We start from the raw sequence: 26,724 nt of genomic DNA, 5'->3' as shown, positions 1-26,724 counted from the left end.
CATTTCATAATAACACATTTGAAAAAGAAAAGCACAGTAAACAGAATAAAAATGATCAGCACTTGAAACACAGGGCGGGGGAGGTAAGTTGATATTTTAGAGGAGTATTTGAGAACACGTCCTACTGGTTCTTTCCATCAGGTATCCCGGGGAGAGGTCAGATGCTCACCCAGGGCTGCAGCATCAGCAGGAGGAGGGTCCCAGGGAGCTGCTCAGACACAAAGGTCAGAGCACAAAGGGCAGGGCTCGGCCTTGAAATGCTCATCTGACTAATACTTGAGCCGCTGATAAGCCTGAAAGGAAACTGCCTTCCCCCACAGGCTGCCAGATTTAAGGATGTTCTTTGAGATGACTGTGGGCTGTTTGGCCTCCCAGGTAGGTCTCAATATCCCTGACCTCCCTTAACTCTTATCTTAACCGTCAGAGGTGAGCCAGCGTCTCCATTTTGCAGTTGGGAAAACTGAGCTTAAAGTGGCAACATGACTGACTGCCCAAGGCCACACTGAGGAGGTTCAAGGTTTGAACCAGGTTCATGCTCCACTTCCCACCTGGTCTTCCCAGGTGGGGATACTGAAGTCACCTTTGGAGCTTCTTCCGTGTGTGGTAGGTGTCCCAGTACACCTGGTACCAGAGTCCTAAGTGGCCTCATGAGGCCAGGACAACGTGCTTCCCTGTGCACACCTAGAGGGGAAACAGAACAGCACCTACGGCTGGGGGTGGGCCCTGCCTGGAGCCCTTGCATGTCCTATTCCTAGTTCTGCCAGCTCAGTAAGTCCCAGGTTCCAGAGCCTCACATCACAGCTGTCTGTCCCATGGCATCACTCTGAAGTATGCAAGCTGTAGTATCCCCAGGACCCCAGACACCCTCCACCGCCTTTCTGGGGGCCCTGCCTCTACCACTGAAGAAACACTGATGTGTATTAGTTGGCTCTTAGAATTCTAGGATTCTGGTAGCAACAGGACCTAAACCAAGGGAGGCCCTGCAGTGAACAGGAGTACCATCTGACTCCACTAAAGGACTAGGAAGTGCCACCTTCCTGCACTGGGTGGGGCTACCTGCCTTGGTCAGCTGAAGAGAAACGGGTTTTATGAACTCTAAGATTAGCGTGTTGTCGACAATAGCTTGCAGAGTATTCGGCCAAATGACGAATGAGGCAGCAGCATTGTTTTTAGAAGCATCGGCTGAGAGACAGGAGACTGGGGTTCGGGGTGAAGGTGGGGTACTACTCAGCAGCATGAGGTCCCTGGAAGCCACCTGACCTCCTGGGTCTCCTTCACTTTGATTTGCAGCACCCTGGTCCCACCCCCCACCCAGGGCTGCTGGGAGGAACACCGAAGGGGTTTGTGAAAGGCCTCAGCAAACCCTCTTCAGGTCACTGTTTGAAGCTCAAGACTGTGAGTGGGAATGGCTCCCTAGGCTGCTCTCTGTCCAGGATGTTGGGCCAGTGGAGGGGGCCTCAGTCTAATGCTAAATCAGTGGTCAGTTCCCAAGCCTCGTCTAGAGACTTCTGAGCAGCATCCTTCCTGGCTGCCCATCCCTCATCATGAGGCAGGGACTGTGCCTGGCTCCATGACGTGGCATTCTGGTCCTCGAACACCACTGAGCGCTCAGTCCCTCTTGCCGCTAGGATCCTCCTCAGCCCCCCACGTCACAACACTGAGTGTCCCAGCCTCGGTCCCAGGCCCTGCACTGTGTGCGGCCACTCTGGTGGGTGCTGACTTATCTCCATGCTGCTGACTGCCCAGGTTTACCTCCAGGCCAGTATATCTGACGGCTGTCTTTGCATCTCCACTGGATTATTACCTGGCTACTCACACTACCAAGATCTAAAACCCAGCTCCTCGTCTCCCAAGGCCCAGTTACTGCAACTTCCGTTTTCTGAAAGTGACTCATGCCCCACATCGTGGAGTCATCCTCGATTCCTCTCCTCCTTCTCACCCCCAGCCAATCTGTGAACAAATTCTGCTGGCTCTCTCAGAATTGCATCCAGAATGCGACCATTTCTTGCCACCTTCATGAACGCCACGTGGGCCCACGTCAGCTTGCACCCAGGTATGGCAGCCCCTAACTGGTGCCCCTGCTTCCACCCATGTCCCCACAGACCACTCTCCACGTGGCCACCAGAGTGAAGCTCTTCAGCCATGCGTCAGACCACATTGCTCTTCACCAAGACCTCCACAGGAGTCCCCCTCACTCCGAGTGAAAGTCCATAAGCCTCAAACCACCTCCCTGACTGCATGCCTGCTGCTCACCCCTCCCATTCCCACTCCAGCTACACAGGCCTCCTTGCTGTTCCCCACACTCTCGCCTCAGGGCCTCTGCACTGAGTACTACCTCTGCTGGAACATTCTTTCCCCTGACACCCCGGGGCTTATTTCCTCGCTGACACACAGCCTTCCCAGCAAGGCCCTCCCTGGCCACCCTGTTAGGGGAAGCACCCCCCTACCCCCACCCCACAGTCCCAGCCCTCTCCCCTGATTTACTCTTTTTTCACAGCATGTGTCACCTCTGACACACGGTAACTGCTTTGTTTATTGTCTGTTCCTGCCACTAGAAGGAAAGGCGTTGTGTTTCCCAGGGCCTAGGAGTATCGAATGAATGTGTAAATGAATGCAGAAGGCAGAGACGAGCAGGACGACCTCTCAGTGAGCCCCCTTCCTCTGCTCACAGAGCCGGGCCCACCGGGCAGAGAGCAGGGGCCACCTGGCAGTCTTCCTGGCAGGCCTGGCGGACTTCCACATAACTTGTGCTAATGTGGGCAGAGGTGGGAAGTCCAGTGACCCCACCCAGCACCATCAGATGGCAAAGGGGCATCACCGTGAACTAAAAACAGAACCAATGTGTCTGCTGGCACCATGTAGCCTGAGAAAACCTCAGGATGAGTACTTGTAAGGTGGAAATAAATGAATCTACCTCAATGTGTGGTTCTGAGGAGTACCCCCCAGCACGATGCCCGGCACAGAGCAGGGCTTAGTGAATGGCAGCTGATCCAAGAATTCTGAGCATAACCAGGCAGCTAGCTCAGAGACGGGACAGAGCGGATCCTCCGAGCAGCCCGGAGATGGGTCTGCTGCGTCAGGGGCCAGGAGGGGGCTTGTACGCCACAGTTTGCAGTCCACTGTGCAGGCACCTGCTCCACACGTTAGAGCCTCTAACGACTGACAATAGGTGCCTTCTCTCTGGTCTGTGGTTTTATTTCACAAAATACCCCACATTGCATGTGCCCGCTAAGCCTTCCCATAGAACCTAACCCACCACGTACGAGGCTTGAGGTCCAGTCACACAGACAGGACTGCAGGAGTGATGGGGTGTTGACTTCCACACATCCCCTGGCACCCCCCAATACACACACACAGACACACACGTGCGCATGCACAAAACTTACATTGTGTTTGGTCGCCATTTCCTTTCCTTGCTCCCTGGTGATTTTCCTCAAATGCATCAAATCGACCTTGTTGGCCACAAGGATCATGGGGAATGACTCCCTGGAAAACAAAGGATCAGCAGCTCGTGAGTTTTCACTGTCCCCATCCCTAGCGAGGCCGGTGCAACCATGTCTCAAGCACCACACAGCACACAGCAGTGGCCTCCCCAGTGGCCTGGGGCTGACTTGAGTCCTTTCTTTCACTTTCCAGGAAGGGAAAGACCCCTGAAGGCTGCTGGCTGTCTTGGTTTAAAGGTTTAGGACTGTTGCAAGATGAGTGAGAGGCCCCCAGGGGACCCCTTGGCTCAGAACGGTCACCGAGGGCACTGAGGGGCTGCTGGCCAGGGGCTGGGCTCCCAGACCTGCTCCCTTCTACCTCTCCATCACCCTGATGCGCCCACCGGGCAGGACCACTGTGACCATCAGTACTGACTCTGACTCGTGAAGAGCGCCGGGGCCAGGGTGTGTCACGCCGCTGGCGCTCAGTGAATGGCAGCTGCAATCAGGACGACTCTCAGGAAAGCAAGGGCGGGATCAAGGGACATGTCTACCCTGAAGATGCCCCCTGACATATGTGGCCGAATTGCTGTCCGAACTGAATAAAATGCCAGTCCGGCAGCAGCTGTGTCAGCACTGGCTATTATTATTAGGAAAATTATAATTGGACAAGTGAAAATGTACTTTATTATTTTCCCTTGCACTTTTTTGGTTAGCTAGAAGGATAAACAGTTATGTACATCTCATTCATTTATATTTTCTCTTTTGGGATTCCTAGTCAGGGGCTGAACCCACATTTCTCTTCTAGAGTTTTATGTGAGCATGAGAGTTCTAGAGTTTTGTGTGAGTGTGAGAGTGTGTGTGTGCACTCGTGTATGAAGGAGAGAGAATTGTGTGTTCCTTCACCTTGTAAAGTTATTAACACTTTGGCTTTGAAGTAGGTGTTAACTGAATTTTTGAAATTTACTGAGATTTCCTCAAAGTTTGCTTTTTTTACTTTCTTTACATTGCCTCCTTAAGATACAATAAACTGAAAAAAATAGTCAGGCTGAAAACAGACTCCAAATTATTTAACTACTCCATATAATGCGATGAAAAAAAATGAACCTTTCGTTAGGGGCTCACATTCAAATGCGATTTAATCAATTACAATGTATATTGGAGGAAAAGCCTCATTTTTTCTTTGTACTAAAAATTGGTTAAATTGGAGCTGAAAAACAGACATGTTTCTTATGACCCCTGAATTCACTGGTGGGACCGTTTAGGGGGATGAGAGGGGCTGACCCTGGAAGCCCTGGAAGCCGCTGGATCCTGCAGAAAGAACCAGCGCAGGAGTCGGAGGGACCAAGGTCTGAATTCAGCCTGCCCCTCCATGCCTCAGTTTTCACCTGAGAATGTGAGTGAGAGACAGAGACAGACAGACAGACAGATAGACAGAGCCTGCTCGGAGCCAGGAGCCGGGGAGCCTGGCCCAGCCACGCTCACCTGTCCTTGACGCGCAGGATGAGCTGGTGGAAGCGGTCCACGTGCTCGAAGCTGGCCTTGTCCGTGACGGAGTAGACGATGAGGAAGCCGTCCCCTGTGCGCATGTACTGCTCCCGCATGGCACTGAACTCCTCCTGCCCAGCTGTGTCCAGCACTGGGGTAGGAGGGGGCCAGTCAGGGCTGTCACCAGCCACCCTGGAGCCCCCAGTGACCTGTAGACCCCCACGCTGCTGCTCCGTTTCCTAACATGGGGATCGTCAGGGCTGCTCTGAGTTAATGAACCTTAGTTCATTGGCCCTCAGAGCCATCCATGGCACAAGGATGCCCTGCAAGAGTGCCCACTGGGAGCCTGTTATAGCTGCCTGGGGCCCTCTCCCCATGTCTGGGCCTGGGACCCCTTCCCCTGAACCAGCCTTCTCCCTACTCCCCTTGCCTTGGCAGCTGACTCAGACCCACAGCAATTTTGCTGTCTGAGCCCCCATGACTCTCCCACCTCTGTACAGACCCTTCTTGGCACTGTTCTTGCTACCTGTTTAACAGATGCTGACCCTCAGCATCCAGAGGCAGGGACCTGGTTGTGTGATTCACCTGTCTACTTGGGGGGAGCCTGGCACAAACTGTGCCCAAACAGGAGCTGAATGAGTAAATGAATGTGAAGTCTATCCAATTTTGATCATCCATGTATTCATTTATTTAAGAAATATTTGAGAGCCTACTATGTGCCAGGCTGTGTTGTAGGCACTATTGAGATGGGATGAGTGAAGCAAAATCCTTGCTCTCGGCTCACTCTACTCTCTGACCAGACCGAACTCTCTCTCTCCCTGGAGGCAGTGGAGCAGCTGGTCACAGATGACAATTACTTATGATCTAGTAGTGAGACATAAACAAATGAATAAATAATACGATTTCCAGCGGAGACAACTACCTATGATAAAGAACACTATGGCTGGTTGGAGGTGACTGGCAGAAGTGGGTGTCATGTTGGATAGGGAAGCAACGTGTCTTGCAGGAGATGGTATTTGAGCAGTGACTAAATGGCGGCAGGAAGAGGGCCCTGCAGCCCTGGGGCAGAGCGTTCCAGGCGGAGGGAACATGGGGAGGAGGCGTGCCAGGGCAGGCCTGATGGCCTGGGGCATTGGGGGGCAGGTCTGGGGGCCCGCTGCACCAGGGTAGGGCCTAAGTCATTCCAAGCAAGAGAGGGGCCCCTGGAGAGCCTGGGCTGAAGAGTCACATGACCTGAAGGACATCCGAAAAGCTCACCCTGGATGCTGGGCAAGCGGAGATGAAGAGTGGAAGCAGAGACATGACTTAGGCAGTGGTTAGTGCATAACCAGGCAAGAGAGGGTGATAGGGGTGGGGGTGGATACTGTGAGAGGTGACCCGATTCAGGTCATTTTCTAAGACAGAGCCAGGGCTTTCCAGAGCGACTGTGGGGAGGTAGGGGGTGAGAGAGAACGTCACAGAGGACAAGGGCTGCTTGGGCCTGAGCCACGTAAATGGTGCCGTCAGATGCTGCGATGGGGAAGGCTGGGTGAAAACAGGGTGTGAGAGGCTCAGTTCCCCACACAGGCTTGTTCTCCGCACATCATAAACGAGGGGCCGGGCTCCTTAACTTCAGGTCCTTTCAGTTCTGACCCCCTGGAATTATCTGATTGGGATATAAAATGAAGGGGCTCAGAAAACAGTATCTGAGGCTGAGGACCAGTAGGGGAGACTGAGGCAGTTTCCTCAATGCTTCCCAGGGAGGGGCAGGAGGACCACATGTTTACCTGGAGGGAGTGAAGCCTTTTTTCCTAAGTAAACCCCACTCAGAACTGCCATCAATCAAACAGAGGAAATGGCATGGATTTGGCTGAAGGGGGGATGGGAAGACCTGTATTAAACAGCAGAAGATATCCAGGTAATAGTGTAATTAATATATTTATAGATTTTGAGTGTGTATAGTATCTAAAGCAAAATCTAGAGACCTAGGATATTTAAAACTACAATTATTCAGAATAAAAAAAAAAGCCTTGGTAGGGAGCTGAAAATCAAAATGGGCCATCTGGGAAGAAAAAATAGTCATTTCAGACATCAGAGGTCTTAAACATTATATTACACATGCTTTCTAAAAGAATTCTTGGAGGATACACTCCAGCAAAGTGAAAAATGCATCTATAAAAAAGAAAGATGAGTATTGTAAATAATGATAAGCAAACACAAAATGTAAGCATAAAGTTTAAATGTTGTTACAAAATTTGAAGAAAATGAATGAGTGTAGAAACAACATCTATGATGATCCATCCGTGAAGATGGGGGCTGAGGAAAAAGTAAATCACCACTGAAGTTCTTGCCTCATGTGGGATAACATCCCAATGATGACAGAAAAATGTAAGTATACACACACACACACATTTGTGTGTGCATATGTGTGTGTGTGTGTGTATGTCTATACATGTGTATGTGTGCATGTACAGAATAACTACTAGGACAGAAGTAAAATTCAGAACTTCCCAATAATGAGAAAGGAAGACAGAACAAAGTAACTGGGGCCAATCCAACCAAAGGCCATAATAAACTAACCAACCATATGGAGCTGAAACAGTAGATGTGAAATGAGATGGCAGAAATAAATCTAACTATAACTAGTGACTATAAATGAAAATGCATTCAGTTCACCTGTGAAAATAAGATATTTTGTATCTGAGCTCAGGGTTTTTTTGCGGGTGGGTTTGCTCTTATTTTTTTAGGTTACACATATAAGTTAGATCATATGGTTTTTGTCTTTATCTGATTTGTTTCATTTAGCATATGCCCTCAAGATACAACTATGTAGTTGCCAATTACAAGATTTCGTTCTTTTTATGGCTGAATAATATTCTACTATGTATATATATGGAATAGACACTTAGGCTGTTTCCCTATCTTGACTATCATAAATACTGCTGCAATGAATGTGGCATGTATCTTTTTGAATTAGTGTTTTCATTTTCTTTGGGTACTTACCCAGAGGTAGAATTTCTGGATATGGTATCTCTATTTTTAGTTTCTTAAGAAACCTCTCTACTGCTTTCCATAGTGGTTGTACCAGTTTACATTCCCACCATGTACAAAGTTTCCCCCTTTCTCCACATCCTTGCCAACATTTCTTATTTCTTGTCTTTATGGTAATAGCCATTCTAACAGATAGGTGACATCTCATTGTGGTTTTAATTTTAATTCCCTGATAATTAGTGATGTTGAGCACCTTCTCATGTACCTGTTGGCCTTCTGTGTGTCTTCTTTGGGAAAATGTCTATTCAGATTCCTCTGCCCATTTTATAACTGGACTCTTTTCTTTTTTTTTTTTTTTTTTGCTATTGAGTTGTATGAGTCCTTTATACATTTGCAAATACTTTCTCCCATTACTGTCTCATTTTGTTGTTGGTTTCCACTGATATGCAGAAACTTTTTGTTTGATGAGGTCCCATGTGTTTATTTTGGCTTTTGTTGCCTTTGCTTTTGGTGTCAAGTCCAAAATCATCTCCAAGACTGAGGTCAGAAGCTCACAGGTACATGGAATAAACTGGTGGTGGACAGAGGCAGGGAGGAGAGGTAGGGGGAGAGGGGTGTGCAAAATGGATGCAGGTGGTTTAGAGACACAAATTTCTAGTTATAAAATCAATAAACCATGGCTATAATTTATACCATGGTGACTACAGTAAAAAAAATACTGTATTGTACCTTCAAAAGTTGCTAAGAGAGATCTTATAAGTTCTCATCACAAGAAAAATTTTTTTTGTAGTATGTATCATGACAGATGTCAATTAGATTCACTGTGGTGATCATTTTGCAATATATACAAATATCAACTCATTACATTATACGCCTGGAACTAATATAATGTTATATGCCAATTATAACTCAAAAAGGGAGATAATTAATACAAAATCCATTATCTACTACTAAAGATATATATAAAATAAAGTGACACAGAAAGATAAAAAAATGAAAGAATATGCCAGCCACATGCATCCACAAACAGAATTCAGAGCCAAAGCAATAAATAGGACAAACCAGGGTATTTATAATGGGAAAATCATGAAGTGCCAAATCACAGATCTGAGCATCTAAGAATGTTGCCTAAAATATAAATAAGTATACGTGTGTGCGTGTGTGTTATATATATACACACATACTTATTTATATATACGATTCTTAAAAACAGGAATTGACAAATTCCATAATCACTGTGGGAGAATTGAATGGACTTCCCTTTGAGATAGACAGACAATTGGACAAGACACAGAGAGAACTTCACACTCAAACAGGAAATAAGTATTTTTAAATACACATGAAATCATCACAAAATTGGCCATATGTTAGGCTATAAATAAAAAATGTCAACAAATTCCAGAAAGCAGAAATCATATAAGCCATCTTTTGTCTATAATGCAGTAAGATCAGAAATTAACAGAAACATGAGTATAGAGGAATCTTCCCACTTGAAAATCTTGAAAGCTACACCACTCTTGAACTCCCCAGTTAAAGGGAAAAGCCAGTTAGAAATGCCCACCAATAAACAGAAAAAAACCTCTGGTGTGAGGCCACAGTGATACTCAGAGGAAAAATACAGCTTCAAATGCACTTTTGAAAACAAGAAAGACTGAAATTTAAGTAAGCATTTAAATTAAGAATCTAGAACAGGAAAAATAAATACAACCAAAGAAATAAGAAATTATCACTAAAAGTAGAAATTAGGAAAATGGGACAAAGGAAAAAGTATTGATATCTACAAATAAAAAGCTTATTCCTTGAAAGGACCAATAAAAAAAACCCTCTACCAAGTCCCATCAAAGGAAAAAAAGACAAATAAACATTTAGAGTTATAAAAGGCCAATGATTATTAGTATAGATTTTTATTTAATTATGAGAGAAAACCATGTGCAGTTCTATAGCAATAAATTTTTGATTCTTGATGAAATAGATCATTTAAGAAAATATAAAGAAGCACAATTGGTTCAAAATATATAAAAGTTGAATAGGTCAATGATTATCAATGAAATTGATGAAATAAAATCTACCCCATGAATGGCACAAAGCTATTCTTGTGATCTGCAGATTGTTCCAGAGCATGGAAAACACAGAAACTTTCTATGTCGTTGTCAGCGCCCAGCATAACCCTAACAGGCTGGAAAGAAAGGGCACATGGGTCTGTGGCGGCTGCCAGGCCCACCCACTGCAGGGAATGCAAGCAACGGGCAGCGGCGGGGGGGGTGGGGGGGGGGGATATTCGGTTATCCATTGGCCAATTCTTTTTTTTTTTGAGATTTTATTTATTTCTTTTCATTTTAAGCATGCTTAAGGGTTTGGAACTTTAATATCACCTCTTTAAATGTACATGCCAATATCAACATGCACCCTACAGCTCCTTTTTAAACAGCAACGGCACTGAGGTACGATTCACATGTAAATCTCCTGCAGCGTGTACACCACCACAGTGGGTTCTCATTGACAGTGCTGTGTGGCCTTCACCCCATCTGGTTTTAGAGTACACCTGTCCCCCAGAGAGAACCCTGTATCCATGCGCACACATTCTCCACACCATCTTCCCTCCCTGCCTCCCCAAAACTTGGGCACCTACACACATGCTTTCTTTTCTCTGGAATTGCCTATTCTGGACACTCTACAAATGAAATCATACAATACGTGGTCTTTTGGGACTGGCTTCTTTCATTTTGCCTCATGTTTTCAAGGTGCATTCATGTTGCACGCATCCGTCTTTTATTCCTCTACATTACTGAGTAACATACCGCTGCACGGACACACGGCATTTACTTGTCGATTCGTCAGTTGAGTTTCAGTTGTTTCCACTGTTTCCCTCATATGGGTCACACTGTTTTTTGAATATTTGTGTACAAGTTTTTGTGTGGGCACTCATTTCTTTTTGCATATATGCCTGGGAGTTGATTTGCTGGTCATATGGTAACTATATTTAACCTTTTGAGGAACTGACAAAGTATTTTCCAAATTGGCGGCACCGTTTTACAATTTATGAGTGTTCTAACTTCCCCACTTCCTCATGAGCACTCATTACCTGTTTTTTATTACAACCAGCCCAGCGGGTGTGAACTGGTGTCTCGCGGTGGTTTTGGTTTGTGTCTCCCTGGCGGTTGATGATGTTGGGCGTCTCTTCATGCATGTTGGCTGCTTGTACGTATTTTCTGGAGAAATATCTATTCATATCCTTTTCCCACTTTTAAATTAGGTTTTCTGTATCTTTATTATTGAGTTGAAGGAGTTCTTTAGGTATACTAAATACAAGTCTTTTATCAGATACATGGTTTGCAGGTTTTTTTCCTTCCATTCTGTGAGCTGTATCTTCAGTTCATGGTATCCTTTGAAACACAAACGTCTTTAATTTTGATGAAGTCCCATTTATTTATTTATTTTTAGAGGGAGTGGAGGGGAGGGAAAGAGAGAAACATTGAAGTGTGAGAGAAACATCAACCCATTGCCTTTCACAATCCCCCTACTGAGGACCTGGCCTGCAACCCAGGCATGTGCCCTGATCGGGAATCCAAATGGCAACCTTTTGGTTTACAGGCTGACACTCAATCCACTGAGCCACACCAGCCAGGGTGCCAATTATTTTCTAAGTACCTACTCTGTACCAACTGCTCTGTGTGGTACTTTGAGTTGTTAAAGACTAAGATGTATCTGGCTATCACGATATTTACAGGCCAGCTGGACTGAAGAAAAATAATAATATGAAACAGAAATTGGTACATGGTATGGGAGGTCTAGGGAAGGGTGGAGGGGCGGTCTCTTCACCTTGGAAGGATAACAGAAGGTTTTAGCAAAGAGGAGACATTTAATCCTGCCCTAGGAGGAAGAACAGAATTTGACATGAAAAGATGGGGCCTGGGGAAAGGTCTTCTGGGCAGAGAAAGAGCATGAGCGAGGGCCTGGAGGCTGGGAAAGAGAGCAACGAGGAGGCTGGGTGCTGGGGTAACAAGGTTTGGGAGGGGGAACAGGAGGTTGAAAGAGGAGACAGAGACACCAGAGGCTGGGGACTTTGGGTGCTAAACGAATACGTTTGAACTCTGTGGGCACTGGGGAGCTATTGAAGGTTCAGAGAGGGGAGGGAGTATAATCAGAGTTTGGCAGCCAAAAAGGGATGCTTCTGGAGGCAGGCAGGTGTTTGAGACAAAGTGAAAAGAACAAATGGGGCACACCAAGGACACAGAACACAGGAAGTGGCAGTGGGCGACTCAGAGAGAGAGGAGAGTTGAGGGCACCTGGAAATTCCAAACCTTGGGCCCCAGGAGGGCAGGTTCAACCAGGGAGGAGGACATGGGGGCTGAGCTGGGCCTAGTCTGGGGTGAGGTCCCATCCCTTGTTCCCTCCCCACATGTACACCTGGAAATAAATGCCTGGCCACAGGCCCCTTGTCAGCAGCTCTGCCTCCAAGACTTCCTGGAGGAGGCTGAAGATAGCAGGCAGCTACGCTCTTAGGAAATGATTCTGCCTGTATTCCCCCTGCCTGCTGTTACAAAGGTAGGAGGACTTCCGAGACAGAAAGCATTAGTCACTGTGGGAGAAGAGGTGTTCTGCCACAGTGTGTGTGTGTGTGTGTGTGTGTGTGTGTGTACGTGCAAGGGATAGAGAGAGAGTGTGTGTGTATGTGCGACAGGCAGCCAGGCTGGGGAAGGAGGGAGAAGTGAGTAACAGAGGTTCTGGAGACAGAGGGTCAGCACCACGCTCCTCTGTCTGGCCTGCCCCAGGCCTCCCACCTGAAGGTCGATGGGGCAGCAGTGTTGCTGAGGGAGATTTAAGTAGAAACCCTGGGGCTACTCTTGGATCTCGTGGATTTCAGAAACTGAGCTCCACGTGCTGGTGTGATGCATGGGGCCCCAGGCAGGCAGGTGGCCGGCAAGGAGAGGTCACCAGCCTGAGTCTCTGCTGAGTCCTCCTCCCCTCCCCCATTTCTCTCTCTCCCTCCCTTTCCTCCTCCACTGCCCTCCTTCTCCAAGGCTTCTATAGGGAGGCAAATCCTGGCATGGGGTCTGGGGTATCTGACCTTGGCCTGCAGCCCAGGGTACAGTCTGAACTCTTTGGCTAAAAGTAGGTCCATCCACCATGTTCCTACTGGCAGTGAGCACAGTGGCAGGGGCCTTAGACACACACACCCTCTCAGCCCTCCTCACAGCCTTGGAAAGAAGGTATTATTGGCCCCTAGATCAGGTGAGGAAACTGAGGCTCAGCAAGTTAAAGAGATCTGTTTAAGGCCATATGCCGGGAAGCGGGGCACTCTCGTGTCACCAAGGCCCAGTTGCCCCAGCTGATTCAGCCTTTCTCCTCCAACCAGAGGGCATGCGTGTAGCTCCCCAGAACCAGCCAGGCTTCATCATGATTCCAAGTGTTTGCCCAAGCCGTGACCTCCAACTAGAGTGCCTCTCTGCAGGCTCTCCCAACACCCTTGAGCCAGCCACAGTCCGCCTTCCCTCCTGAGGGCCAGGCCTCTGACCTTTGTCACTGAAGCCTTCTTACTATGTGTGCCATCAGATCTCCCAAGTCTGCCTTCCAGCCTGGCTCTGCTCCCCACTGTGGGGTGGAGCCCCAAAGGGAGGGACCCCAAAAGCTTTAGCACCAAATGAGAGCTCAAAAAGGAACTGCAGGATGACCGGGAAGACCATGTGCATGCTACACCAAAGCAGTTACTGTGCTCAAACAGCCCAGGCCAGCTTTAAGGGAAATCACTGAGCACTGACATTTTAACTTCTGTAAAGTACTCTTCAGGGTGATATAGAGTAGAGATGATAATTTCTAGAGGCCATATGCCTCCAAGGACCATGCCTGCTGTTGTCTATGTCTCTGGTCCACAGGCCCTTGGTGGGAGGCAGAGGGTTGTGTCCATTTTGGAAGGGAAGCCTGTACCCTTCCTGGGAAGAGACTTCAGTGAAGCAATGCCACCTAGCTAAGCATCAAGTGATGAGTACTCTTTAACACTATAACGTGCACTCCCCTTTCTGGGTAAGGGCGTGGATGGAGTAGGCTGGATGCTGGGTGGAAGTGCTGTTCCCAGAAAAAGAGCTGCTTTCTTCTTCTCCAAAGTGCTGGCAGGGCACAGCCAAGCCACTTGGGAGTCTCAGAGGGTGGGAGCTAAAATCCAGTGGCCGGTGTGGCTGGCTCCCTAGTGCTAGGGGAAGATTCCCTCTGGCAGTGGCCAAAATATGCCAATACTTGACTTCAGATGATATCAAGGGAGAAGTGCTGACCACGTGGCCCTGGGGACCCAGCTGGGGAGTGAGGTGAAGGGGCCTTGGGATATGTTTTCATGAGGCCCACAAAACCTGAACTGGTGGACAAATTGCATGTATGGGTGCATGTTCTTCCAGGGAGAGGGACCATGGCCTTGGGGGATTCTTAGAGGAGCCTGGCACATCATCCCCCCATGTCACTCTCAGGGAGGGAAGAGAAGAAACAGGGAAAAGGGCAGCAGGAGGGCTCAGCTGTGCGACCAGGAGCTCAGGAACATGCAGGGACAGATGGCAGCCTGAAGGGGGGCAGGACGTAGAGCAAGCAGGACAGGAAGGCAAAGTGTTGACCTATAATCCCATTCCCCCACATGACCACTCTAGGAAACCAGCATCTTACAGATGCAGAGACCAAGGCAGGGCAATGTTAGTGACCAGATCAGGTTCATACTGCTAATGAGCAGAAGAGGCACAATTTGAACCATGCCTGTCTGGGTCCGAGCCTTGCTGAGCTCCTGGCACCTGCCTGTCTTTAACTGGGGAGCCAGCACTGGGACCTGGAGCTGGTGGCATCATCCAACATAAGAGCAGACAGGTAAGATCTCAAACCTGCTGGGTTGGTGCACTCAGCTCAAACTGGTCATGTGTTAATCTGGAGTTAGGGAAAAGCCCAAAATGAACTGCAGGAGCACAGGGCCTGATTGTCAGCAGTGTAAGAGGAAAACCACCTGGGGTGTGGGGTGCTGACAAGCTTGGAATGACCCCAGGCTGTGCTGGGACTTTGAAGGGAGAGGGCATATGTTGCATTCCACCTTCATCACTCAGCCTTGCTTAGCTGACTCTGCGTCACTGGTTAATGGTGGGTCCCTCAGCTCCCAGGCTGCCTAGTGGGGCTACTGTAGCACAGAGGGAGATTAAGATCCTTGGCTTTGGGGTCAGAGGAGATGGGGCTCTAATCAGCTGTGTGACCTTGGACATGTTACTTCCCCACTCAGTCTTACTGCCCTCACCTGCAGAGGCTTGACCAATCAGAGGGCTGCTGGACAGGCACTGGGACCCTTGGGGCACAGGGCTGCAGCAGTGGCAGCAATTTCCCCATGGTACAGAAGTATTTCACCATTTTATCAACTGGTACGGTAGGAGTGGTGCATGCTGGCTAAAGAGCAGCTGTGCTTGCCTGCGAAGTGGTACACTCCAATTTAGCAGAACTATCCCAAGGACGAAATAAAACAGTATTTGCAAAGCCCTCAGCACTTGGTCTGGCCTTCAGGGAAAGTCTGGTCACTGGTAACTGCTAACATTGCTGTGAGGGCAGAAGGAGCAATGGTGAAAGACAGCCTGGGAGGCAGCTCTGGCCGCAATGTAAGGAAGGGCTTTCTACCGGCAAGCACTGCCCCGGGTGATCTGTGAGCTCCACATTCCTAGAGGCATTCAAGCAGTGATGGCTGATGGAACCAGAATAAAGGTCAGGCAGGAACCTGTAGGACTGGCCTTCATAATCTCAGGCAAGGAGAAAAGAGGAAAATTCCTTCCATATCGCTGTGAGCAGGAAAAGGGGAGGATACACCCCACCCCTAGTTGGTGCCATGGAGAAGTGCCTACTGTGCAGCTGACCTGCGGGCTGCCAAGCATGGAAGCCCACCAGGCAAAACCCTGGCTCAGAAAACTTTCAACGAATGTTCCTTTTCCTCCCACTGCCCTTCCAATGTCCTCCCCTTGCTCTCCCCAGAAAAGAATGTGGATTCTAGTGTTCTGGGAAAAGCCAGGTCCGGGCCCCTCCGGGAAGACAACAGCACTTGTGTCTGAGGTTTGGGCAGAAGCCAGGGTGGAAACGTCCCAGCTTCTGAGGGTGCAGGAGAAGAGCCAGGACTTTTGCTCTTTGTAAAGACTGAGCCCCCTGTGGTAGATACAGGGCACTGAGTGGCTGTAGAGCTGGGCCCAAGAGCCCCTGAGTGGGATGGGTGTCTGGAGACTCTAGGCCCACTGCTGTTTTCTGTGGATGGAAGAAAGACAAAAGGTTCCAGAGGCTGGCTGGGCACAGGGTGAGACTGGGGTGGGGGCATATGAGTGTGCAGGCCCAGAAACACCTGCTCGTATTATAAGTGGGCAGATTTCATCATCATCCTACCCTGCAAGCCTGAGACTTGGGCCAGCTTAGGAGGTAGCATGACAGGACAGGGGTCATGCTTGGCAGAGTCAAGAGCCCCCAGGGCCCGGCTCTGTCTCTAGCCAGGTCTGACCCTTCCCCACATGCACCACAGTTTCCTCAGTGTAAAGTGAGGGGGCTGACACCACAGAGCTCAGTACCCCTCTGCCCCAGCCTAACCGTAAAAAGGGGCACGCAGGGCTCCAAAACAAACAACTGAAAACAGACACGAGAGAAGGTACTGGTACGCCCACGTTTAGAGCAGCATTATTCACAACAGCCAAAGGGTGGAACCAGCCCAAGTGCCCATTGCTGGATAAAGGGATACACAAAATGTGGTACATACATACAGTGGGATATTATTCAGTCTTAAAACAGAAGGAAATCCTGGCACATATGAAAACACGGGTGAACTTTAATGACATTGTGCCACGTGAAGTAAGCCAGTCATGAAAGGGCAGATACTCTTTGATTCCACTTATATGAGGTCCCTAGAAGAGCCAGATTCATGGAGACAGAGAGTTCAGTGGTGGTCGCCAGGGGCTGGGGGGAGGGTGTTGGGGAGTTAGTGTTTAATGGGTATGGAGTTTCAGTTGGAGAAGGTGAAAAGTTACAGACATGGCTGGTGGCGGGGTTGCAGAACAATGAGAATATACTTAATGCCACAGAACCCCACACTTGAAAATGACTAAGATGGTAGATTTTACATTATGTACATTTTACCATCTAGTCACACACACATACACAAACCCTTCCAGCACTCTGCTCAGCCTCAGATCTTTTGGATTCATGAAGCTTGAGAACTGGGGTACAGTGAGCCCCACAGCTGAAAGCCAGGGCAAAGCGGGGTCTGAAGTCAAAGCCCAGGAGAGAGGGCCACAGAGCTGGGAAGTGCGGGAGCTGATGCCACCCCACAGCTGAGGTGGGGACCTGATGGTGAGAAGATGTTCCCAGAGCAGGGCCCTCAATAAAAAGAGGTGAGACAAAGGTCCCAAACCCTGTGGAAAAGAACTCAGAGTACACTTGCTCCAAAGCCTGGGGGTCTCACAGGCACTGGAGAGCCTGGCTGCTGGCCCCAACGTCAGCCATCTCCTGTCTCTGGGATTCTGGGAGGACTAGGGCCATGAGGCCCCTTGAAAGAAAACAAAAAATAGGTTTATAATTCTCACAGAGAAGGCTTCCTATCAAGCTCAGGAATCTCTGATCTGAGATTCACGTCAGGACGGGAGCCCCTGGCCCTCTGAAGGACCTTGGGTGAGGAGGAAGAAGGGCAGGCAAATGTGCCAGTTGGTCCTGATAATGCAAGCCACACCCCCTGCCCCCCTCCCCCTATTTCAGCTCCCCTTCCTGGAGGCCCAGGGATCAGCTGTGTGAGGTGGGACACTGACTGTGCAGGAGACCAGGGGGAGTTCAAACCATTGCTGGCCCTCTGAACCTCTCTCCGAGCTTTACCTTCCCCATCTACAAATGGAGATAACACCAGAAGCTACCACAGTCGTGTTTGTATGGATTGACAGAGAGCATATGGAAAGTGCTTAGCTCGGGCCTTCCACACAGTAATTGCCCAATAAATATCATTATTGTCATGGTAATTATCATCCTCCCCTTCATCATTATCATCGTTGTCGCTATCATTAACAGTATCATGTTGCCATGCTTTTGCTCTTTCTAAGTTTGGAAGAAGAGAACCCCAGAGTTCAGAGCACTTGGTAGGTGCCCCAGGCTTTGCCACCCCTCTCCCTCCCCACCATGGTGTGGCCTCCAGGGAAGCAAGACCTCAGGGCTCTGGATGTCCATGGAAAGTCCTGTTCACCCCAGGGCTGCAAACCACCCCAGAAGGGGTCCGAGTTATACTTAAGCCTAACCAACCAGCCTTTGATTAAAGTTCCCAAAATAATACACATCTTTTTAAATACTGGACTAATTAATATTTAGCTGCAATGTTTTAAGCTTTCCTTTTCTTAGCAGAAGACCTAGTAGAGTGGAGAAATGTGCTAACCTAAGAGAGTGGGAGTCAGACCTTTGCTCCCGAGGCAGGCCTGGGTGGGCAAGGCCCTAAGTCAGGCCTGACCCTGGCAGCGGGATTAGAGGTGTGGCACCTAAGGGGGGCCCGGGGGCTTCAGAACACAGGCTTTCCAAACCCACGCTTACGCAGCGGTGCCTGGCCAGGCTTCCCTCTCCCGGCTGCTACTCTGTCATCATTATCACAAAACCTTGCTCAAAACCCCCCTTGAAGAAAAGGTTTTTTCCCTCAGAAGTAAATATAATACCATAAGTTACTTTTTAGAAAGTATGAAAAGTTTTTGTAGGTGTAGAGAGAAATAATATTTATTGAACTCTAACTAAATACCTGGCATGGCGTTACTCTCTTACATTTATTATGCAATGTTTTTAGAATGTTTTTGGTGGAAATAGCCTAGAATGATGGGCAGAAAATGGCCCCTTTAGGAAACCCTAAAGACGATATATCCCACCAGCAGGCTTGTAATGTATGTTCATATATTGAAGGTTAAGTCCTACAGTAAAGAAACCTGTTTACATTCCTTTAATTCAGTATATCCCAAAGTATAAGGTATGTCCAGAAGGTATCCAGCCATGTAATATGAAAAATAGAGACATTTATTGAAGAAGATACAAGATACAAGAAACACTGTACAAAGGATAATGACACCTTAGTCCCCTTCAAAGTAGGTGCTTTGGGACCTCACACAGTTCTCCCAATCACCATCAGCTGCCTCGTTGTATTTTCCTGAATCTCATCGATGGTCTGAAATCCCTTCTCTCTCAAAAGTGATTTTAGTTTTGGGAAAAGCCACAAGTGTCAGGTCACCAAATCTGGGCTGTATGGGCGCTGAGTCACTTGGGTGATGTGATGTTTTGCCAAAAAACTCTGCATGAGACATGATGCATGAGCAGGCACATCGTTGTGATGAAACTACCAATCACCAGGTGCCCATAGCTGCAGCCTTCTGAACCATCCAATAGTTTCCACGAAGGAATGTTCAAACTTAATACAAAATTTGATGCAGATTCATTGCTGTACTCGCTCAGTCACTTTGAATGTGACAGCCACACAGTACACAAGCTCACTCAACAGCGCCTATCACCCCCACTGACTAGTACTGTGATGTCATCACTATTCACCATGGGCATTCCAGTCCACTCTCCTTGGCTGCCAGGTTACATAAATGTCACACAAATCATTCTCATTATATTAACAATGGCTGGACTTTCTTCTGGACAGACCTCATATATATTCGAAGAGGCGATATATGAGATGATTTTAGAAAGTTCATAAATCTAAGTTCTTAAATTTATTTTTTAAAGAAATTTTAAATTGATTTGAGAGAGAGACAGAAATATCAATTTATTGTTCCACATATTTATGCATTCATTGGTTGCTTTTCATATGTGCCCTGACCAGGGATCGAACCTATAACCTTGGCGTATTGGGACAATACTTGAACCAACTGAGCTAACCAGCCAGAGCCATACATTTTTAATAGTTATATATATATTTACTTTAACATATGTTAGGAACAATACAGCTAGCACATCAAACCTGTGACTGCACACATATTGTTCAGAATTCATTCATTCACTCAACCATTCCACATTTACTGAGGATTTACCAGGAGCCAAGTAGTATTCTAGATGCTGAGGATACAGAAGTAAATAAAACAAAGCCCCTGCTCTCAGAAGTGTATATTTTAGTGGGGAACGATAAAAACTGAAGCAAACAAATAAACGCATTAAACAAATATATGTTCAACAGTAAAGGGGAGAACAAGGAAAAGGAGTCGGACAGGGGCACAGGAGTGACGGGGTCGGGTGGGCACGGCCGTGGATGGCCTGCTCGGGGAAGGCCTCTCAGATACAGTGACATTTGAGCGGAGGCCTGAGTGAAGCAATACTGTCCTTCTGCAGCAAGAAGGTTCTAGGCAGAGGGAACATGAACACAAAGTCCCTGAGGTGGGAACATGTTCGGAGCCGTCAGGTACCTGATAGAACCGTTCCAAGTTCCAGGGCTGCAGACAGGCCCATGAAGGACGGTGCTTCGTAAAATTAGGATATCATTCAAAGAGGATAACAGTCATCCTTTAAAAAACATTTTTCACTTTAAAATTCAGTGGCTTGACGAGGTGGCCGAGTGGTTAAGGCGATGGACTGCTAAAATTCAGTGGCTTTTAGTATATACACAAAGTTGTATTTTTTTCAAAGTGATGATTTGGTCTGGTTCTGGTCAAGATAGAGAAACAAGGACCAGATTTACCTTCTCAGCTGAAACAACCAAAATAAAAAAAGGCAGACAAAAATATATAAAACAATGGTTTTCAAGACACTGAACATCAGGCAACAAAGGGTGGTGACCCTTTGAGGTGAGATATAAAAGAGGTGAGGGCACCTGTAAGTGCCCAGCTTATAGCCTGGAGAGAGTGTCCAGGCCACGGTGCAGGGAGGGAAAACCAGAGTCAAAGAACGTCATTTTGCAATAAAAAAGGAGTCAGTTCATCAAGAGGATGTATTGGTCTCAAACATTTATGCACTTAATAATAGAGTGTCCAAGTACATGCAGCAAAAACTGATAGGAAAAAATAGGCAAATTCACAATAATACTCTGAAATGCAATACCTGTCGTTCTCAATGATAGCACAACTAAACAGAAAATCAGTAAGGATATAGAAGACTTGAACAACACTATCAACCAACTTGATCTAATTGACAGTGATCGAAGACTTCATCCAACAACAGCAGAAAAACATGTTCTTTCCATGTGCACATGGAATGTTGCCCAACACAGGCCATATTCTGGGCCATAAGACAAGCCTCAACGAGTCTGAAGAATTCAAATAATATCCTATATGTTATTTGATACAATGAAATGAAAATAAAAATGAATGACAGAAAGATCTCAGGAAATTTCCTAAATACTTGAGAACTAAATAACACATTTCTGTGTAACCAATGGGTCAGAGATGAAATCAAAGGGAAAATTAGAAAGTATTTTGAACTGAATGAAAATAAAAACATAACTTATTACATTTTGTGGGATGCAGTTAAATGAGCAGTTAGGGGAGATTTATTGCATCAAATGAATATCTAGGAAAAAAACAAATGTTCAAATCAATGACATCAGTTTCTACTGTAAGAAGTTAGGAAAAGAGAGCAAATTAAATCCAAAGTAGGCAGACAAAAAAGGAAATACTAAAGATGAGAGTGGAAATCAGTGGAGCCAAATGGGAAGAATCAATGGACTCAAAAGCTGGTTCTTTGAGAAAATCAATGATATTGATAAATCTCTAGCCAGAAGCATCAGGAAAAAAGGAAAGATACTAATTACTAATATTTGGAATGAGAGCAGCAGCATCACTACAGATTTACAGATAATAAAAAGACAGTAAGAGAATATTATGGCCCTGGCTGGGAGACTCAGTTAGTTGGAGTGTCATTCTGTATTAAAAAGGTTGCAGATTCAATCCCTGGTCAGGGCACATGTCTAGGTTGTGGGTTCAAACCCTGGTTGGGGTATGAACAGGAGGCAACTGATTGACGTTTTCTCTCTCTCACCTCTCCCCACTTCTTTTCTCTAAAATCAATAAACATTTCCTTGGGTGAGGATTTAAAAAAAGAGAGAGTATTATGAACAACTTTATGCCAACAAATTTGATAACCTCGATGAACTAAACAAAATTTTGAGACACAAACTACCAAAGCTCACTGAAAAAAATAAAGGAATTACCTGAATAGCCTTGTTTCTGTTAAAGAAATTGAATTTGTAGTTTAAAGTTTTCCTTAAAAAAAAAAAAACCCTCAGGTCCAGATGTCCTCTTAGGTAAATTCTACTAAGCATTTAAGAAAGAAATAATACCAATTTTGTTTAGACTCTTCCAGAAAATTGAAGGGAGCATGCTTCCCCAGTCATTCAATAAAGCCACCATTATTCAACATTACAAGAAAACTACAGACCAGTATCTCTCAAGAACATAGATGCAAAAATTCCAAACAGAATTTTAGCAAATCAAAGCCAAGAACATATAAAAGTACAATTCATCATGACCAAGTACAGTTTATCCCAGGGATGCAATGTTAATTTGACATATTAACAAACTAAAAAAGGGAAAATCCTATGATTATCTCAGTAGACACGGAAAAAGCATTTGACAAAATCCAACATCCACTCCTGATAAAAACTCAGCAAAAGAAATAAGCCATCCAAACTGGAAAGAAGTGAAACTATCTCTACTCTAACATGAATGTCTATGCAGAAAATCCAATGGAACCTACAAAAAAGCTAGAATATGTGAGTTTAGCAAGGTTGCAGGTTATAAGATCAATATACAAAATTCTATAGTATTTCTAAATACTAGCAACAAAAACCTCAAAACTGCAATAAAAAAACAGTATTATATATAACACAGATGTAGGTATAAAGCTGACGAAATATGTGAAAGACCTATGCACTCAGAACCACAGAACAACTGGTGAGAGAGTTGAAGAAGACTTCAATAAAGGGAGGGAGCTGATGGCCTCATGGGCCAGGAGCTCAACATTGTTAAGATGTCAATTCTCTCCAATTGAGCTACAGATTCAACCCAATTCCAGTCAAAACCTAGAATTTTAGAATTTAACAGAGTCTAAAATTCATATGGAAATGCAAAGGACCTTGGCTAGCCAAAACAACTTTGAAAAAGAACAAAGTTGGAGATTTAACAGCACCTGATTTCAAGACTCGTTATAAATCTACAGTTATCAAGACAGTACAGTACTGGTGTTAAAACAGACATATAGATCCAAGAAATGGAATATATGGATGAACAATTTTCATCACAGGTACAAAGTCAGGAAAAGACAATCTTTTCAACAAATAGTGCTGGAACAATTGCATATTTGTATACCAAAAAAAAATGAACTTTGTTCCACACCTCATGCCATATAAAATATTAACTCGGGGTAGATGACAACCCTAAAACCTTCCAAAGCTTCTGGAAAAAAATAGAGGAGGAAACTTTTGTGACCTTGGTTTAAGTGACGATTTCTTAGATTCAACACCTAAAGCAAGATCCACAAAAGAACTGATAAAGGGGACTTAATGAATGCTGAAAAATCTGGTCTTTGACAGACCCTACCCAGAGAATGAGAAACAAGCCACAGAGTGGGAGCAAATATTTGCAGATCACATATCTGACAGAGGACTTGTATCCCAGTGGTTTTCAAAGCTTCCCTCCTGTAATGACATTCTATGATCAATGGCTCTTTGTTTAAGAGAGAGACTCAGTATATAGAGTCATAATCATGAAGAATCTGGAGTAGTGGCTCCCTAACTTCACCATTACCTGGAGGGCTTATTAAGACACAGACTGCTGGGCCTCACCCTCAGAATTGCTGAATCAGTAGGACTCGAGGTTTTTCATTTCCAGTAAGTTCCCTGGATGCCGATGCTGCTGACCTGGCTACCACACTTGGAGAACTACTAATCTCAACCAATTAAGCCTAAACTAGAAACACAATGTCAGATGAAAGGTTTTTTTTTTTCCCCACCAAGGGATAATTGCCAAATAAACTATACTGATTAAGAAATTTATCCTTCCCCCCCCTTTTTTTTTATTAGCTAGAGACATCTGTGAATGCTAATCAGAGCTTCTGACCAGCAAGAAATAACAAACATGACATTACTGAGTTGGCATGAGTCTAGCCCTGCCTCTTTGTTGAATACACATTTTGGTTTCCACAAAGCTGTTCAGAATTCACCCTGGAAACCACATATGGCCTCGCACCAACTATCTCATGATACCAATTGTTTCCTAATGGCAACTTGCAGAAAACCATCATGCCCCACCGAAGCCTGTCAGCCTTCCCTGACCCCTCTGCGCAGACCGCCTCCGCCCCCCGCAGGGCTGCCGCCAGGTCTCACCGTCCAAGATGGCCCACTGATTGTCAATCTCTGTGTGTTTCAGGTAGGAGTCTTCGATGGTGGGGTCATAGTCAGGCACAAAGATCTTCTGGAAAAACTGGATGGTGAGGGCACTCTTGCCCACACCCCCATCCCCCACCACCACCAACTTGTACGTGGGGAGGTTGTCACTGGGGACGGCGCTGGTTGCCATGTTTCTGGTGGGTCAGACCTGGGGAGGCAAGACAGGTGGAATGAGGCAGGGACCTTTTCTCCTCTGACCTAGAAGTAAATATCCATGGCTTCTCTTGCCTTTTCATAGTGATAACCACTCCCAGTTATAGAAACTTCTGAAAATAAAAACTGCAAAACAAAATTAAAATGTCACCCCAGTCCCACCATCCTGAGCCAATCACTGTTAAAATTATTTATCCCACCGTTTACTGAATACCAGCTTTGTGCCAGCCCTGGTCTTGGGGACACAATACTACCAGATGCCATGTGATCTTTAATAAGTAGAGCCAAAAGCCACGTCAAAGAAGCTTTCCCACCACTAAACTTCACCCTGTACCTGTGAGGTTGTTAGTCTGAGCAGGGAAAGCGCAGAGGTTCACCTTTCACACCAACTCTGCTCCACTGGACTGCGGTGCTAAGAAGAATTTAAGGCTGTCTTTGCTTAAAGGGAAAGAGGGCCCCAACGGCTTAGCACACCTGAGCTCAGGGTCTTCCAACTCTCAGAATCCTGTCAACCTTGCCCCTGTCCCTCAGTCTTCTTGACTTTTAGTATGCACAAAGTCATGCTAGAATCTCGTGGCATCTGGTCAACCCAGTTCTAGTTGGGGATGGGGGAGGGGAGGAGCAGGGCTTGGTTTTGCTTTAATGACATGCAACCCAGCTAAGGCAATGGTTATCAACCAGGGGCAATTCTCCCCTCCACCCTGGGACATGTGTGATGTCTGGAGATATTTTTTGGTTGTCAAAACCAAGTGGGTGTTACTGGCATCTAGTCAGCAAAGACCAAGAATGCTGCTAAACATCCTATAATGCACAGGGCAGCCCCCCACAACAAAGAGTTATTCATGCTAAAATGTCAATAGTGCCAAAGTTGAGAGACCTTGGGCTAGGTAACTTGGAGGGAGCTAGAAATATAGGCCCAGGATACTGAGAATAATTGGACTTTAACAGATAAGGAATGATTGTGAAGAGGCAACAGAAGTAAGGAGTGACCTTTGGAAATAGTGTCACAAAGTGACAATAAGGAGAGGCAGGCAGGGGCATGGAAGAAGCACTCAAAAAAACAGAGGGAAACCAGGGAGGGAGCCCATAGGCTCCAGAGGGAGGGGGGTGACAGCACCAAATGTTAAACACTGGTGGGGGCGAGGGGAGAGTCACCTAAAGAACAATCTGAGGGCTGTTGCCAGGGACCTGCGCTGCTAACCATGGGCCTTGCCAGGGAGAAGCACCACCACCTCCTGGGTAGCATGAGCACTGACCCTCAGCCGAGGAGGTAAAAGCTTGATCCTCCCCAGTGTTTGTGCAAGTTGGGAGGGGGAAAGGCACGGTAAATGTGTGACCAGGAAACTTAAGGACACATAGCCAAGTGCAAGGAGGTAGTGACCTTGGCGGGGACACTGGACTGGGTGTCCTAGTGCATTACTGCAGTCTGGGAAGGCCGCTGACCTCTCTGAGCCATGGTTCCCTTCCCTAGCAGATTAAAGGGCAGGCTCTGTACAGTTATTTCCAGCTCCAGAAGAGTGCTCTAGTCTACATTTCAACAGAAAGGGTGTTGGACACAAATGTGGGCTATGTGGCCACACTGATTTGCATGGGGTTCCAGACGAGAGTCATTGTGTAATCTTCTGCAGTTACTGAAGCTTGATGTTGACATTCAGGATTTCCCTGCAGAGTAGGGAAGTAAAGGTGAAAGTGCAAATCTATCCACAGACCAAGACTGTGTCTGCTGGATGGAGACTACACTTGCATAAATATATCGAAGTTTCAAATGGACATACCCTGTCTTACAGCTATACCAATTTTCTATTTTCTATAAGAAGCACATCATATTTGTATACCAGAAAAGCTTAACGATATTAAAATCTTCCCGACAAAATCCAATGTTCAGGCCACCTTAAAATGCATAATTCTCTCTCTTGCAAGAGGGGATTTAAGCTCCTTTGGTACAGGATAGAGGGAGCAGGGGCCAGCTGCAGCCCAGCATCTGGTTCCTAGTCTCCCCACAAAGGTAGGGCAGGCTGACACTTCAGCGCACTGAGTTCTCCCACGTGACAGAGGAGGAGGGTCAAGGGGCCACCAAGGAGTTGCAGGGAGACAGACATGGGGAAAGGTGGGAGAGAGTCAGCTCCCTCTTTCCTTTGCCTCTCAGGTTGAGCGAGAGTGGTGTCAGCTCCTTACAGTCCCTCCTCAGCAGCTGTCCTCACTTGGGGTGAATGGTGACACTGGGCAAGGGCAAATGCGCTTGTCTGTGAAGGAGGCTGTTTTTAAAGCTCCCTTCCACTCACTGCTGGCAGCGACATGAACAAAAAATACTAAGTGGGTGGGAAG

At 46.6% G+C, this 26,724-nt stretch overlaps 1 protein-coding gene across 2 annotated transcripts in view; it reads right to left on the bottom strand.

The window, feature by feature from the left end:
- The window catches only part of MRAS (muscle RAS oncogene homolog), a 56,062-nt gene that overhangs the window by 5,570 nt on the left and 23,768 nt on the right, over positions 1-26,724 (bottom strand). For both annotated transcript variants that reach the window (XM_036030707.1, XM_028518559.2), the window contains exons 2-4: positions 24,184-24,394; positions 4,908-5,061; positions 3,387-3,486 (exon numbers count right to left, since the gene is read on the bottom strand). In XM_036030707.1, coding sequence (XP_035886600.1) covers positions 3,387-3,486; positions 4,908-5,061; positions 24,184-24,376 — 447 coding nt within the window. In that variant the 5' untranslated portion in view covers positions 24,377-24,394. The remainder of the gene's footprint in view (positions 1-3,386; positions 3,487-4,907; positions 5,062-24,183; positions 24,395-26,724) is intronic.

The sequence above is a fragment of the Phyllostomus discolor genome, chromosome 7, assembly GCF_004126475.2.
Source record: "Phyllostomus discolor isolate MPI-MPIP mPhyDis1 chromosome 7, mPhyDis1.pri.v3, whole genome shotgun sequence".
NCBI classification, from domain to species: domain Eukaryota; kingdom Metazoa; phylum Chordata; class Mammalia; order Chiroptera; family Phyllostomidae; genus Phyllostomus; species Phyllostomus discolor.
Note: the sequence above shows the minus strand (reverse complement) of the source record. Positions and strands in the feature narration are given on the sequence as shown.